The sequence below is a fragment of the Ranitomeya variabilis genome, chromosome 6, assembly GCF_051348905.1.
Source record: "Ranitomeya variabilis isolate aRanVar5 chromosome 6, aRanVar5.hap1, whole genome shotgun sequence".
NCBI classification, from domain to species: domain Eukaryota; kingdom Metazoa; phylum Chordata; class Amphibia; order Anura; family Dendrobatidae; genus Ranitomeya; species Ranitomeya variabilis.
The window spans coordinates 89,182,214-89,197,911 of NC_135237.1; the positions used below are offsets into that span (position 1 = coordinate 89,182,214).

Consider the following 15,698-nt stretch of genomic DNA (forward strand, 5'->3'; position numbering starts at 1 on the left):
GCATAACCTGCTCCTCGTTTTCGCTCATAGTGGCCTCCGCACTGTCTGGTGTACTGGAGTTTGAATTTGCCACACTTTCCGTTTGCTAGGCGCTTCTTTTATTGTATTGTGCCGGCGACACCGGAAGTGACGGTCCGCGCATGCGCCCGCCCAACTTCCGGTTCCAGCCTCACATGAGGGGATGTAAACGCTGGGGCACCGGCGCGCGCGCACTAGCGTTCCGTTGCGCACTAACGTTCAGTTGTCGCCGGTAATCGTTCAGTTGTCGGCGCTTTTGCGGTAATGGCGCCTGCGAGTGCGGTGATGGCGCCGGCGTCTCTGCCCACGGGTGTCTCCCCGAACTCAGCTGGGCTTTATGGAAGATAGCCGCCGCTACCTCCATGTTATTTGTAGAGCCCTACGGTGACCGCCGTCACCCGCTCCTTCATCCCCCCTTTTTTTTTTTTTTTGAGGAAGGCAGACTTGTTCCTTTCACTGCCTTCCCTCCACTCACCCATGAGGCCTGCCGACCTCTGTGGTGGTGCTTCAGGCAAGGGAGAAAAAGAGGGGGAAAAAAAACCGCTTGATCCAGCCGTAACAGGGCGCCCCCTGTTATGAAGTCGACTGTACCAGCTCCTGGAATCCCACGAAGATCCTTCAGGTACGTGCTGTAGGTTCCCCGTCAGGGACAGGAAACCAACTGATGTGGGAGAGAGGTACGCCCTTTTTCACCTGTAGGTTTCCTGTCCCTGGGGGCGGACCCCTCTCTCCGTGGTGCCATCATGGGGATAGAGAAAATTATATATATTTTTGGTTGAATGTTACTACATGTATTAATTTCTGATGATATGTTAATGTATAAATAATTAATTGTGTTACATATGTATAGTACACATATGTTTTTATGTTGAATACTTATGTTGTGTATTTATTTTTCAGTGTGGTTTTGACAAAGACCAGCCTTGGTCGAAATGTTAACCCTAACTTAAAGTGTCTGTCAATTTTTTTCTTACGTCAAATGAGCACTTGGTGATGACTGTACAATCAATAAAAAAAGTGTTAGTTTTGCATAAAACGTTTAAGCTATGTGTGCGGCAGTTTTCCCATAAACAGCATATTAGTTTTAGACAGGAAACATTTTAAATAAGAACGTTTTATTGACTTCAGATTCACCACCTCATACGGAACAGAATACCAATACATGGCAGACATTTACAGCAGGATTAGATTATTGTAGCCTTGCTTTTCAGAAGAGGATCATGCTCATGGTTTCTTTTGAAGAGAACATCCTTGACCTGACTGAAGTACACAGCAATTCCTTGACCACCTCGTCCATCTGATGCATTGGCAATAGGTTTGTATTCCTTGTATCTCCTAGAAAAAGAACAATGTATGCCATTTATCACAGCATGCATAAGGCTGGTCTAATTTATGGACTAGATGTGTGCTTGTCAGGCAGCTCCTGCACATCTAGATTATGCAGACCAGGTACAGACAGGGGCTGAAATTCAGCCCTGGCATTTGAAATCACACAGGCCCATGGTGTCACCGTCCTCAACCAGATGGGATATATTGCTAATATTACCTTGGATGGAGGAAAGGAAGATTTACTACAAGACCAATATTTCTAATGATACCCACGGCATGCTGAGGTAAGTGATGGAGTGACCGGCTTTGTGCTCAGTCACAACTGTTAACAGTATGGGTGTCTTGAGAACATTGATTCTGTTAACAATGTAGCACACAAGGCAGCCCACAACCAGACTGACCCCATTTGCCAGAATTGCCAAATGGCCAGTCTGGCCCTGATGCAGACATACAAATCTGCAGTTTCCAGTGCCTTGTTTTAATACAGTCATCTGAACTATAGGTTATGGTAATTTGTGTTTACAGCACATTGATGACAATTTGTTGACCCATTTTAACACCTGTAGAGTATCCACATCAGGGAAAAACCATCCCCTAAAGATTAGATTGCAAGAGAATACCAAAAGTCATAATAAAGTGCTGGAACACCAACTCACCTGTACAAAGCAACACCAATCACCAGAGCGACAAGGGCTACAAGAGCTAAAGGAATGAGTACTGCAGAAGCCGTCTGTGGTGAAGAACCTACAGAGGGGGATGGAGAAAATGAAAGGCTTAGACTTTAATTTGCATAAGGTTTTTAGATTCATGCAAGATCACATTTGATGGTCAAGAATATTTGTAGTTATTGACTGGAGTAACTGCTAATTAACTCCTTTAGGCCATAAAATAAGGAGATAGGTAGAAGTAATAGCTAGGTCTACACATCAGAAGCTACTGTAGGCTAGATATTCCCTAGTACAGAGTCACTCACCACCATCTACAGACACCAGTGTGCTGGCGAGAGCCAAACTTGCACCATCGCTCAGTGTAATGTTGACACAGTAGGATCCTGGTTCAAATGCCCTTCGTAGGGTCAGTAAGCATTGATCAGAAGCTGGGACGTCATCACAGACCATGTCTTGAGGAATCATGCAGCTGGCATCTGAGACTATTGTGCAGGCATCTGTAGGCAGGCTGAGAGAACAATGGTCATCTCAAACAGGGAATAGCATTACCAGTTTGGCAGAAATGGGTTTTGCAGAGACATACCTTCCTTCACAAGTTACCACAAAGTCAATTAGAGAGTTTCCGGTTGTAGATGTGGATACCTGAACACTGGTCATCTCAACAATGTTCACCTCAAGGATACCATCTAAAAGTTAGTGATGTGAAGAATTACAGGTTCTTGGGGCTGTATTGCAAGAACTTTAGAAGTGTCTGTCAACTCACCTACAACTGTGAGGTTGTTGTGGTAATAGCCATATCTATATATGAAGCAGTCTGGGGCAGGAGTTGAATATGGAGTGGTGGCATGGCTGGTGGTAACATTGGGCATCTCAGTGGGCAGAGGAGTTTCAGTCTCAAAGGATGCGAATTCTGTATAGTTACCTGCAAAGAATGGTTGCCATTATGTGGTGCAATTTTACATTTAGAAGATACAGTTTACTACACAACACTATCCCAGTTCATATTACTTAGATATTAAGGCTATGCCTACTTACCAGTAGAGTTGGGAGTGGTGAAAGTACTGGTGGTGGTTGGTAGAAGTGTTGTATGGATTGGAGTGGGTGTAGCTGGTTTACATGGACCAGGAATGGCAGCTCTGATGGTCAAGTTAACACTGAAGTTTCCAAGCTGGGTATAGTTATGACTAGAGACTGGGCTGTTGGAAAGCGAATCATTTCCATCACCATAATCCCAGGTGAAGGTCAGTTTAGCTTTATCCAGATAATGGCTCGGATCATGGATTCGGACGTCAAACTCGATTGGTGAATCCTTAATAAAGATGTTGTCTGAGGAATTCTTGTCATTCTTCTGAGAAAGCTTCACATAAAATGGAATTTGATCTTAAGGGGAAGGAAAAAAAAATAATTTATGTTTTTTTCCCCACCCAAACCTTCTGTTAAAAAGGAATAGGTCACCAGTTTTTTTTTTTCTTTTTTTAATCATGTGTCCTCAGAGCATGGTGCAAGGGGTAGAGACTGATTCAGTGTGTAGTTTACTGGTTGCAGCAGGAAAAAAAAAAAAAAAAAAAAAAAATTATAAAAATAAAATTGGATATATATATATATATCCAATCTTGATTAGGAATAATAAAAGCAGTGCATTTTGAGTAGTAGATATAGTACTGCATGTAGTATAGTTATGAAGCCGTAGCACAAATAGATCTCCCGAGAGCATTTGAAGCTAACCTGTAACCAGGTTTGGAAGACACAAGATACGGCCACCACCTTTCAGGCCTTGTCTACAGCATTCTATAATGCTGTACATAAGACCCCTATCTGACATGAAAGATAAGAAAATAAATTACTCACCTGTTGGGCAGTCCAGTGGGTGTCACAGGTCTGGGCCTGGCACCTCCCATCTCCTTATGATCACTGCCCTCCTGCTCACTTCATAGCTCCCCGGCATCACTCCTGCGCAGGCGTACTTATCTGCCCTGTTGAGGGCAGAGCAAAGTACTGCAGTGCGCAGGAAAGGTCAGAGGCCCAGCGCCTGCGCACTGCAGTACTTTGCTCTGCCCTCAACAAGGCAGATAAGTACGCCTGCGCAGGAGCGTGATGCTGGGGAACCATGAAGCGAGCAGGAGGGCAGCGATCATAAGATGGGAGGCGCCGGACCTGTGTGACACACATTGGACTGCCCTGCAGGTGAATATAGATTAAAAAAAAAACACAAAAACAAAACCACACACTTATTTTTCAGGTTGATAGGGGGCTTATCTACAGCATTATAGAATGCAGTATATAAGCCTTGAAAGGTGGTGGCTGTATCTTATATTGGCCAAACATGGTGACAGGTTCCCTCTAATTTAGAGAGGAAACAGTACTGCATAATACACAATGGGCTGTACATAGCCTTCATGAATGATCCTCTAACTGCTAGACAAAGAGGGTCTAACACATGTCCCCTTTTAAAATCTTAGTAGACAGCCACCATATGTGTCAGTCTGTGCTAGAGTTTAAGGGCCCAGTCTACTCCACCACTCACCAGTTACTACATAAATGCTGCTCGCTTTTGCAACTGGGTAGTGTTTCCGGTAACCTCTTCTGAATACAGTGACTTCAATCATTTGTGTGCCGGCTGTGATGTTGGTAGTATTTATGGACAGAACGGCAGAAGATCTCCCCATCTGTTGGTAGTACTGGCCTGATCAGAGGGGAAAAAAAACAAACAAAAAAAAAAAAAAAAAGTATACAAGGTCTTTAGTCTGAGATGTCATTAACATTCTAGGGGAGCACAAGCATCAACATACAGCAGTCTGGACTACCAGGTTCAAGCCTTTTAAGTATCTATGTATTAAGGTGGGTGGGGAAATTTAGGCCATGTTTTAACTTTATTAATGGGCGCAACAGATGTCAGTTACATATATGTGAAGTAATCAGACATGAGAAAAATATGTCATATGATGTGAACTCAGGAGCTTTTCAGACAGTTTCTCAGCTATACAGTGGTTAGACGAGAGCTTGTGATCAGTGGTTTGACTGCCATCACCTGTACAGGGGATCTTTATCCGTGTTATGCAACAAAGCAGCAGGTCAGACACCTGACCACTCACCATGAGGCTGCCAGGAAAATATGAGATCAGTGCTTGGCAGCCCCAGAGAGGAGGAGTAGTGTAATGTCAAGAGTCTTATCTGCTTCATTATGGAAGAGGATGAAAATGCCCATTCTGCTGGTCAGCGACAGCACTCAAACACCAACTATTCATCAAGTTAGGACCCATCATGTATATAGGCAAGGACTAAGTACACTGGACAACACCTTTCAGACACTGTCATCCGGGACCACAACCCTGATTCATCAACACTGGTGGCATTCATGCTGGTCTTGATGAGAGGGCGTGCTGCAGTCAGATGCTCTCGATTCATGAGGTGCACATCTCTGCATGACTGGTGTAGAACAAACCACTTGATACATGCGCCAGAAGTTTTAATCCAGTCAGGGACTTTAGTGATATTAATGGCGTAGGGAACTCCTCAGTCAGTCATGAATTAGACAAGAGGTGGCATCATGCCCCCATCTCAGCTCCACCCATTTTGACTGAGCTGGGAGAATTGTTGTGAAGACCCCAAAAGTCAGGTGCAACTCTGATGCAATTACATTTTGCATCTCAAAGCTTTTAAACCAGAACTCTGGTGTTAAAGCTTTGATGAATTGGGCCACCCAACATTCTCAGTAGATCCAGCTTAAAAAGAACCTTACCTTGGGTGGAGAAGATGTAAATGAAGTTTTGGCGTCGCCAGTGCGGGTGATGTGGGAATGGTTTTCCATCTGGAAAGTTACTGGAAAAGCTGCAGTTTCCTTCATCACAGAAGTCCATCCACTTGGTCCAGTTGTACACATACTGGTCAGAGAAGCTGGAGGATGCTACAGAGACAACGATACTTCAGTGGCCTCATACCATGATACATCATCTAATCTATAGCCGCTCACTCTGCATTTACCATTTCCACATCCCCTTTCATATTCAATGTCTCCATCTTCATTCTCTCGCTGACAGCGGGGAAACTGCAGGGTCACAGCAAAAGTGATATTTGACCCTATCAGCGCAGGGCTGTCACTGGTCAGCAATGCCACCACTTTGCCACCTAGACAGAAAGGTTAAGTCAGCAGGATATCAAGTCATTTTCAGTGAAATGGAGCCATGAATACATTTGAGGAATACCTCTCCAGCAGTTCTCCCATCTCGAATCATCAGATTTCCAGGCAGGGTAGAGTTTCTCATCCCAGGAGTTGGTCTCAGGAGACCAGCCGGCAATATGGTTACTGTGACCTTTAGAACCAGATTTCCTGCCAAACTCCATTACATCATGAAACCCTGTTAAGAGGCACAATGTAGGACAGTAAAAATCAAATCTTCTAGAAGCCATCTACACATGGACTAAACTGCTCCCTACATTTAGTGCCACCAACAGAACATTATGCTAAGGTGCCGCTGCTTCACCTGTAACAGTGCTGCAGTTCAATAGTTGCCATCCAATACTGGCATTGTGCCTTCAGCAAGGGCTCCAGGCCCCAACATGTGACCAATTTAGCTTAGGTTTCCCAGGGGCTAACCATTTTGGTCCAGGATACAATGGCAGACTTCATATGGGTAATGGATAAGAACTGTGATAAAAGCCATATATAGCCCTCTGGACTTAGTAGGTGTGTAGTATGTGTGTATTATGGCCAAGTTATGCACAAGGCTGACCATAGATGTAGATTTTCACCTTCCCCATCTCAAGATTTACATCTGGACCCATGCATTACAGCAGTCTTGAAATACTCAACCCACTAGTAATGAGTTATGCATTTACAACAGATTTAGCCTTAAAGGGAGTCTGACAAGAGTTATTGATACATTGATATATAGGACAAGATATCCCGATTCCAGCGTTGTGACAGTGCATACAGCCAGCAACACCCACACAGGCTCTTCATGTACATGGTCTATCTACAGTGAGCTGCTTACCCGAGGGAGGGGTGTGGTCAGACTGCTTGGCACAAGGGAGCTAGTCTGGATTATAATAAATTGGAAAAAAAATTGGAACAGCACAAATCCTATACTTAACTTCGGGTGCAAAGCCCAGACAACCAGTCCATTGGTTGTTTTCAGTCCATATTCTGTGAGATAATGTGCAAGTGTTTATTAAGCCCACATCTCCTTGCAACGTTTCGGGTCTGAGCCTTTCTCAAGCTTGAGAAAGGCTCAGTTAGAGCCGAAACGTTGCAAGGAGATGTGGGCTTAATAAACACCTGCACATTATCTCAAAGAATATGGAGTGCTGCCTGCTTTTGTGAAAAAAAAAAAAAAAAAATATATATATAAATATATATATTTTAACAATCACACAGATTTAATGGATCTATTGCTTATTAGGCTGTCCCAGACCCTACATCATGCTGCCCTCCAATTACATGAAGCTGCTGACAGATTCCCTTTAAAAATGGGAACTTGTTGCTTTGGAACACACCATTTCCGGCAGATATAGGGTTAATCTTTCAGTATACAGCAGAATAAGCTGGTAAAGTGCTGGAGTTACAGCTGCCACTCCCAGTATAGTGAGCGGTGCCTGGACATGATAAAATTGCACAAAACAGAATTAACTTGATGCCTCAAATGCATGTCTGTTCACATGGCTACAAGTCATTTATTGCTGACGGTTTTGTTCACGTTTGCTTTTTGTACAGCCAACAGAAATTAAAGCATTTAATGTTCACATCTCTATGCTGAGCGCCTTACAAATTTTAGTCAGGAGCGGTTGTCAATTTCTGCCTCTGAGTTGGGGCCATGGAGTATGGCCTTTACACAACAGTTATATCCTATAGATACAGTAAGTGGCAAAGATTCTCTGACCAGAAGCTCTGCAGGCTACTTCACACATCAGTTCCCCCCACCAGACACAATATGGCAAACCTTGGGAAAAAACAAAACAAAAAACCCACACGGATCCGGCAAAAGTGGCCGCCGGATCCATTTTTTCCCCTCAGACTTGTATCAGCACCGGATGGCCTCACATGTCATCCATTTTTTGCCAGATCTGTCAAATTCTTTTTCTGGCAGCCGGAGAAAACAGACTCTGTCCGTTGAAAAAAAATAAATAAATACAGACGAAACGTGAGTTGAAATGGAATCCGGTAAAAGATTTTTTTTTTTTTTTTTTTTTTTTTTTAGACAAGGGCTTCCATTTACAGCAGATACTATTGTATATAAGACAAGGAATGCAGATACTGTTACAGTAAACTGAACAAGGCACCAGCTCAAACAATGCCACAACTGATACAGTGAAGTCAGAAGGAACAGTAACAGCATCATATAGGCCTACGGGTAAGCTCAGGAGACCCATGGCCAGTTCATACACAGACCACGAAACCAACCTATGGTGTGTTAGTCAGGAACAAGCCATCCCCCCACCCCAATCCAGAGGATACACCAATATAGCAGGTTATATACACCCATAATGAAGTTGTACAAGACAGACATCTGCAATAACCTGTTTAGAGAGTTGTGTGAACAGGTCAGACTAGGCTTGGTTAATCTTACTAGTATCTCGCATTTTAAACAATCTAGGTCTATAACATACATTGTGGATCTTGTAATACTATAGTGTCTAACCACCAACATGGTTAACCCCTCACTTACTTTTTCCTGCCTGGACGCCAGAGCCTAGGCAGAGCAGCACCAGCCCTCCCACTACTACCACCAACATCCTGAGAAGTGAATGAGCTGCTAAGGGATCTGCACAGGAGCCTTTAAATTGGGCTCAACAAGCCACAGCTGCAAAAAGTAGCAGTAGATCCCCATGATCCCTCCTCCTGTTTATGAAAAGCCTGCAGGCCCATCATGTGATGGAATCAGGGAAAGATATCTGGTTTTCAGTGCAGAAGGCGGCCTCCTGCTCATGTGCTTATGAGTCACTCCCAAGAATCTCAAACTTTTTTCTAAATTTCTTAAGGCTACATTTACATGAGACTTTTTGCATCTTGAATTTAGCACAAATCGTCAGGTTTTACCAGTGCGGTTTAGGCTACTTTCACACATCAGGCTTTTTGTTTCAGGCACAATCTGGCAATTTTTGAAAAAAACGGATCCGTTTTTTCCCCATAGGGCTCATTTCCACTGGCGAGGAAAACGGACGAGTGCAATCCGATAAAAAATCGGATTGCACTCGGACTAATGTTATTCAATAGGTGTCTTTTCATTTGCGATTTTTTTCTCAGCCGAAATCGGACTGAGAAAAAAATCGCAGCATGCTGCGATTTGCTGCGAGTCTCGGACGAGACTCGCCAATGCAAGTCAATGGGTGCGAGAAAAAAATCGCACAGCACTCGCACCATGCGAGTTCTGTCCGATTTTTACGCACCGGTGTCCTTTGAAAAGCCGGCAATTCAGTGCGGTGTACAGTAAAATCACACTGACAGGTTAGAATAGAGTAGATATATACACATAGAATAGGTATATATACATATATATATGTCAGTGAGACACCTATATATGTATATTTATATTTAATGCAGCGCTAGATAGCATAAAAGCCGCTAATTCAATTACCGGCTTTTGCTCTCTCCTTCACAAACCCGACAGGATATGAGACATGGTTTACATACAGTAAACCATCTCATATCCCCTTTTTTTTTTTGCATATTCCACACTACTAATGTTAGTAGTGTGTATGTGCAAAATTTGGCCGCTGTAGCTGCTAAAATAAAGGGTTAAATGGCGGAAAAAATTGGCGTGGGCTCCCGCGCAATTTTCTCCGCCAGAGTAGTAAAGCCAGTGACTGACGGCAGATATTAATAGCCAGGAGAGGGTCCATGGTTATTGGCCCCCCCCCTGGCTACAAACATCTGCCCCCAGCCACCCCAGAAAAGGCACATCTGGAAGATGCGCCTATTCTGGCACTTGGCCACTCTCTTCCCACTCCCTGTAGCGGTGGGATATGGGGTAATGAAGGGTTAATGTCACCTTGCTATTGTAAGGTGACATTAAGCCAGATTAATAATGGAGAGGCGTCAATTATGTCACCTATCCATTATTAATCCAATTGTATGAAAGGGTTAACAAAACACACACACACATTATTAAAAAGTATTTTAATGAAATAAGCACACAGGTTGTTTTAATATTTTATTGCTCTCTCAATCCATGTGATGACCCTCGCTTGGAAAAATAATAAACCAACAATATACATACCCTCTCTGATGAACTGTCACGTCCCACGAGGTAATCCATCTGAAGGGGTTAAAATATTTTACAAGCAGGAGCTCTGCTATAATGCAGCTGTGCTCGTGCTTGTAAGCCCCGGGGAATGAAGGAAATGTAGGTCAATGACCTATAGTTACCTTCAGTCGCGGTGATGCGCCCCCTGGTGGATGTCCTCATATGACCTGGAGCGTGGGAAAAAGTTCCCAGGCTGCAGTTCATGAGGACATCCAGTAGAGGGCGCATCACCGCGACTGAAGGTAACTATAGGTCATTGACCTACATTTCCTTCATTCCCCGGGGCTTACAAGCACGAGCACAGCTGCATTATAGCAGAGCTCCTGCTTGTAAAATAATTAACCCCTTCAGATGGATAACTTCGTGGGACGTGACGGTTCATCTGAGGGTATGTATCTTGTGCATTTATTATTTTGCCAAGCGAGGGTTTGCAAATGGATTGAGAGAGCAATAAAATATTAAAACAACCGCTGTGTTTATTTCATTAAAATACTTTTTAATAATGTGTGTGGGTGTTTTATTAACCATTTCGTACTATTGGATTAATAATGGATAGGTGTCATAATTGACGCCAATCCATTATTAATCTGGCTTAATGCCACCTTACAATAGCAAGGTGGCATTAACCCTTCATTACCCCATATCCCACCGCTACACGGGAGTGGGAAGAGAGTGGCCAAGTGCCAGAATAGGCGCATCTTCCAGATGTGCCTTTTCTGGGGTGGCTGGGGGCAGATGTTTGTAGCCAGGGGGGGCCAATAACCATGGTCCCTCTCTAGGCTATTAATATCTGCCCTCAGTCACTGGCTTTACCACTCTGGCGGAGAAAATTGCACGGGAGCCCACGCCAATTTTTTCCGCCATTTAACCCTTTATTTTAGCAGCTACAGCGCCCAAATGTTGCACATACACACTACTAACATTAGTAGTGTGGAATATGCAAAAAAAAGGGGATATGAGATGGTTTACTGTATGTAAACCATGTCTCATATCCTGTCGGGTATGGGAAGGAGAAATGAAAAGCCGGTAATTGAATTAGCGGCTTTAATGCTATCTTGCACTGCATTAAATATAAATATACATATATAGGTGTCTCACTGACATATATATATGTATATATACCTAGTCTATGTGTATATATCTACTCTATTCTAACCTGTCAGTGTGATTCTACTGTACACAGCACTGATTTGCCGGCTTTTCAAAGGACACCGGTGCGTACAAATCGGACAGTAATACGGATGTCATACGGATGATGCGATTAAAAATCGCATTGCACTCGCATGACACTCGCATGACAATCGCATACGTTACATCCGTTTTTTCGGTCCAGATTACGGACCGATTTGTCTCTCGCCAGTGGAAATGAGCCCATAGAGTTGTATTAGCGCCGGATTGTGCCTGATGGCCAGACGTTTCATCCGTTTTTTTCCGGATCCATCCAAATAGTCATTTCCAGCGGATGGAGAAAACGTCGACTGCAACTTTTTTGCCCGGCGGAAAAAAACAAACAGTGACGGAATCGGGCAAAAACTAATGAAACGGAGGTGTGAAACAATGAATCCGGCGCCCGGAAGCATTTCCCATACAAATCATGCAGTTATTCCATTATTATTCATCTCTCTCTCTCTGTCAAAAACATACATGCGCATTAAAGAAGGACGGATCCAGCTAAAAAACAGATCCGGCGCATCAGTTTTTCACTATTTGTGCCGGATCCGTTTTTTTGCAAATTGGCTGGATTTAGCCTGAAAACAAAAAACTGATGTGTGAAACTAGCCTTATGGAGGTGAAATAAAAATCCTGGTAAAGCGGCACGGAGATTTTATAGATGAAGCAAATCTCACATAAATCTTCCTTTATGGCACGCTCCACACTCGCTTTTTTGTGCAGTTTTTAAAGCCAATTCTAAGAGGGAATGAAAACGAAAAAAATGATGCCTCAGAGGGGAATATATTCTGGCATTTACCATGGTGGTCTTAATAAAGGGAAAAAACACCGCCAGAGTAAGGCTACTTTCACACTAGCGTCGGTACGGGCCCGTTGCAGTGCGTCGGGCCGACGTACCGATGCACGTTGTGAAATAAAAGCACAACGGGGGCAGCGGATGCAGTTTTTCAACGCATCTGCTGCCCCATTGTAATGTCCGGAGAGGAGGGGGCAGAGTTTCGGCCACGCATGCGCTGTCGGAAATGGCGGACACGATGCACAAAAAAAGTTACATGTAACTTTTTTGTGCCGGCAGTCCGCCAAAACATGACGCATCTGGAGCGCCCCCACACCGCCGCAGGGCCGAGGGGTACCCGGAGCCGGGCCTCTGAGTCTCAGTTCTGGGGTTGTCACGGTGGCTAGACCCGGCCCGTGGCCCTGTCTGTCAGTGGGGGACGTCCGGTGCAATAAGGGGTGTTGTAACGGTGCAGTTGTGGGGTGCAGGTCGCGGTAAATAATGAGGACACCAGGTTGCAGTCTCTTTACCTCTTTACTGAAGATCTCTGGGTCCTCAATCCAGAATACGGCTCACCAGGCTGCGCAAGTCCGGCCGGTCCAATGACACTTCCAGAGTTCTCTTCACAGGAGGAAATCTGTGCCTTCCCCCTAGCGCTATGTGTTGTAGTCCTTCCCTGCTGTGCTTACGGAAAGTACCCCACAACTGTTGTGTCTGTTTCTGATGTTCCCTCACAACTCGACTAGATGATGTTCTGCTAATCCTCCGTCCCTCCCTGAGGTTCGGGTAGGAACGGCACCCGTTTGACGGGTAGGCCTGGAGTTCTTCCGGGACCCTAGAGACGCCCCTCTCCCACAATTGCCTCCCAAGACTTCATAGGTGATTTGAGTTAGACAGCCCGCCTGAGACTGACTGTCCTGCTGCTGTTTGGAGTATTGCTTGAAGCTGAATGTTGTTCTACTCCCTCGGCGTTCCGGCCACCGGTAGTGCGCCTCAGTAGGATGTTGCTTCGGTCTTACAGCACGACTCCTACTGGTATTTCTCCTTTGCGTGATCCCGTTTCTCACTCAGCACAATCTATCTCGCTTCTAATCCTTTCTTGGGTACCGCCGCTACCCGGAGCAGGCACGGTCCCGTTACGTTCTTTCTTGTTGCCAAGCCTCTGTCAGGATCCCACCCCTGACAGAGACCCTACTGTATCTTCCCCTACAACACCCTCTGCCACAAGGTGTTGCCTGGTTCCAACCCAGTCAGCTTTCTGATCTAACTTCCTGCCTGACCCCCAGTTTACCCACTATGGTGGGGAGTGGCCTAATGAATAGCACCCTTAGCTCCCCCCGGAGGCCCGGCTGTGAAATGTATTGGTGTCTGTGATACCTGATCAGATGAACTCCTTCAGTGCCATCGGACGCACCATAGCTCCCCATAGTGGCGGAGCCACAGTACTGCAACGACCAGGACTCTGGGGCGCTGCACTCCCCCCTGGTTAAACACAGTACTCCCGGACTGGGAAGAAAACAACAATACAAGTTTAGCAAAAAGACATACAGTTTGGTTGAGTGCAATAACAATAAGTATACTTGAACAAGCTTCCCTTTATGGGAGGTGAGGACACTTGAACGTTACAAAACATGGTTAAACATTAAACATTATAAATTACAGGCTATAAATAACTCCTGTTACCCAACCGGGTATTCTACTAAGTGCAAAAATTGCTGAACAATACTTTAACATTGCCTTTAAGGACATACACTCTTAGTCCACTAAAGACCTTCCTATAATCACATTATAAGGTATTTTAACTTTTTCATTCTCCTTCTTTAAATCTGCAGGACCGCCTGTCCTATCGGCACCAGACCTACTGCCTCTCCTTTCTGTTACAGGACCGCCCCGTTCAGCCAGGGCCTACTGCCTTTTCAACTACTATACACAGTATAGAACATAACATTACTTTCAGTTTAAGAGCACTGAGCCATCTCTACATGACTCCTATGAGGACTCAGGGTTTACCTTCTATCCTAACTATCTATCAACATTATCAAGCATTTTCTTCTGAACATTAAGCCTTCTCATTATCTTTCTTTCTATCATGCATGCTGGACTCCACGTCTATCCCTACGGGTCCACTGCATCCTTCTTCTACCTTTCACCTTTTTACTTCTCAGAGCACATCATCAGTATTTCTTCACATTTAACTAATTAAACACATATAACTTTTCTCATATAAACATTATCATCATTTCCTTTGGTCAAGACATTATTGCTTCCGGTCTTAAAGCAATATCACGGTTTAAGCGCAACAAATGAACATCCCCTTTAAGAGGGGATCAAGTCTTTCTGAGGTAGTTCGTCTTCTCAGACTACCAGTCCATGCTCAGCAAAGGTTCCGGTACGGTATCTTCGCAAAGAGTCTTTAAGTAAAACCAGTAGGAAGCGCCTTTAAGAAGGTGCAAACTATATACAGGAAAAAGTTTGTATCATGCACGGTCCATGATTACTGCAGTTCTTTTAATCTTGTGCAAACTTGAAGAAAAGTAAACAAATCAACAAGGATCCCGGGTCAACAAAGGGATCCATAAGGAATTAACCCTGGACGGGTTTAGCAGCAAACAGTCAACAAACAGTTAAACGGAAAACTATGTACATTTTCAGGTTTCCGAGGTTTATCCTTATTCAGGTGGCCTTGGCCCCTGACCCCCGACTACTGTGGCACGGATACCAGCGGCAGGCCCCGCAGGGACCACCAGGTCACCCGGTGTCTGAATTTGAAGACTGACCCTGCTGGCAAGTTCGGGAGCGACTACAAAGCGTACCATGGTGACAGTAACGAGATCTGGCAAACCTGGGTCAACCATGATTGGGGCCACAGGTGACACTCCCTCAGGCTCACATCGCTGAACATTCCGGGCACGCCATCCTTGTGCGTTCCAGTGACGGGTGTACGTCACCTGATCCCCCTCTCGTAGTGGTTCGCCATCCCGGTCACAGCAGGGAGTTTTCACGTCGTAACTAGCAACAAAGACGTCAGTCGATAGACCCGGTTCCTGTATGGAGCCCCATCCTTTCCTTGGGTGGAAGGCCGACACAGTTCCCCGCTTTACCACGTCCTTCCCGCCATGTACAAACTTCTTGCGTTGCGTCTCCCGTTGTTCAACTTCATCTCGCTGTTTCCAGTGCTGGAGCACGCATTGATTGTACTGGTCCCAGGTAAGTATCGCGATGGTGAGACCATCCACCGGGACCCCATCCTGCTCAACCCAGGGAGTGTCCCACCGGAACATCACTCCGTCCGGGCCCACATCTATGGGCTCCCCCCACTTGGTTGGCAGTGGCGGTAATAACTTCCCCATTGCACTAGGGGCGAGGACCACTCGCTCGATTGTGAACGAAGGATTACTGTTACGGGGAGGATCGGTCGCGGGGGCGGGATCGAGCGTGGAGGCAGGGGTGTCTTCCGTACCTGCACCTGATGTGGTTCCACCGATGTCGATCCGGTCC

At 45.0% G+C, this 15,698-nt stretch overlaps 1 protein-coding gene across 1 annotated transcript; it reads right to left on the reverse strand.

The window, feature by feature from the left end:
* Nucleotides 1-1,112: 1,112 nt before the first annotated feature.
* On the reverse strand, nucleotides 1,113-8,905 carry LOC143781864 (protein QNR-71-like). The gene is made up of 11 exons (XM_077268765.1): nucleotides 8,678-8,905; nucleotides 6,218-6,370; nucleotides 5,997-6,140; nucleotides 5,755-5,919; nucleotides 4,540-4,698; nucleotides 3,051-3,395; nucleotides 2,779-2,937; nucleotides 2,599-2,701; nucleotides 2,321-2,523; nucleotides 2,004-2,091; nucleotides 1,113-1,353 (listed from the first exon to the last, which is right to left on the reverse strand). Exons 1-11 carry the CDS (start codon nucleotides 8,742-8,744, stop codon nucleotides 1,203-1,205), a joined length of 1,737 nt encoding a protein of 578 aa, XP_077124880.1. The 5' UTR covers nucleotides 8,745-8,905; the 3' UTR covers nucleotides 1,113-1,202.
* Between the last annotated feature and the right edge of the window lie 6,793 nt (nucleotides 8,906-15,698).

What these genes read in the sequence shown, in the direction of transcription:
- LOC143781864 (XM_077268765.1), bottom strand. Translation starts at nt 8,744, where the DNA reads ATGTTGGTGGTAGTAGTGGGAGGGCTGGTGCTGCTCTGCCTAGGCTCT. An exon ending in TGGCGTCCAGGCAGGAAAAA is followed by an intron (nt 6,371 to 8,677) that starts GTAAGTGAGGGG and finishes GCCTCTTAACAG; the next exon opens with GGTTTCATGATGTAATGGAG. An exon ending in CACCACTCCCAACTCTACTG is followed by an intron (nt 2,938 to 3,050) that starts GTAAGTAGGCAT and finishes CATTCTTTGCAG; the next exon opens with GTAACTATACAGAATTCGCA.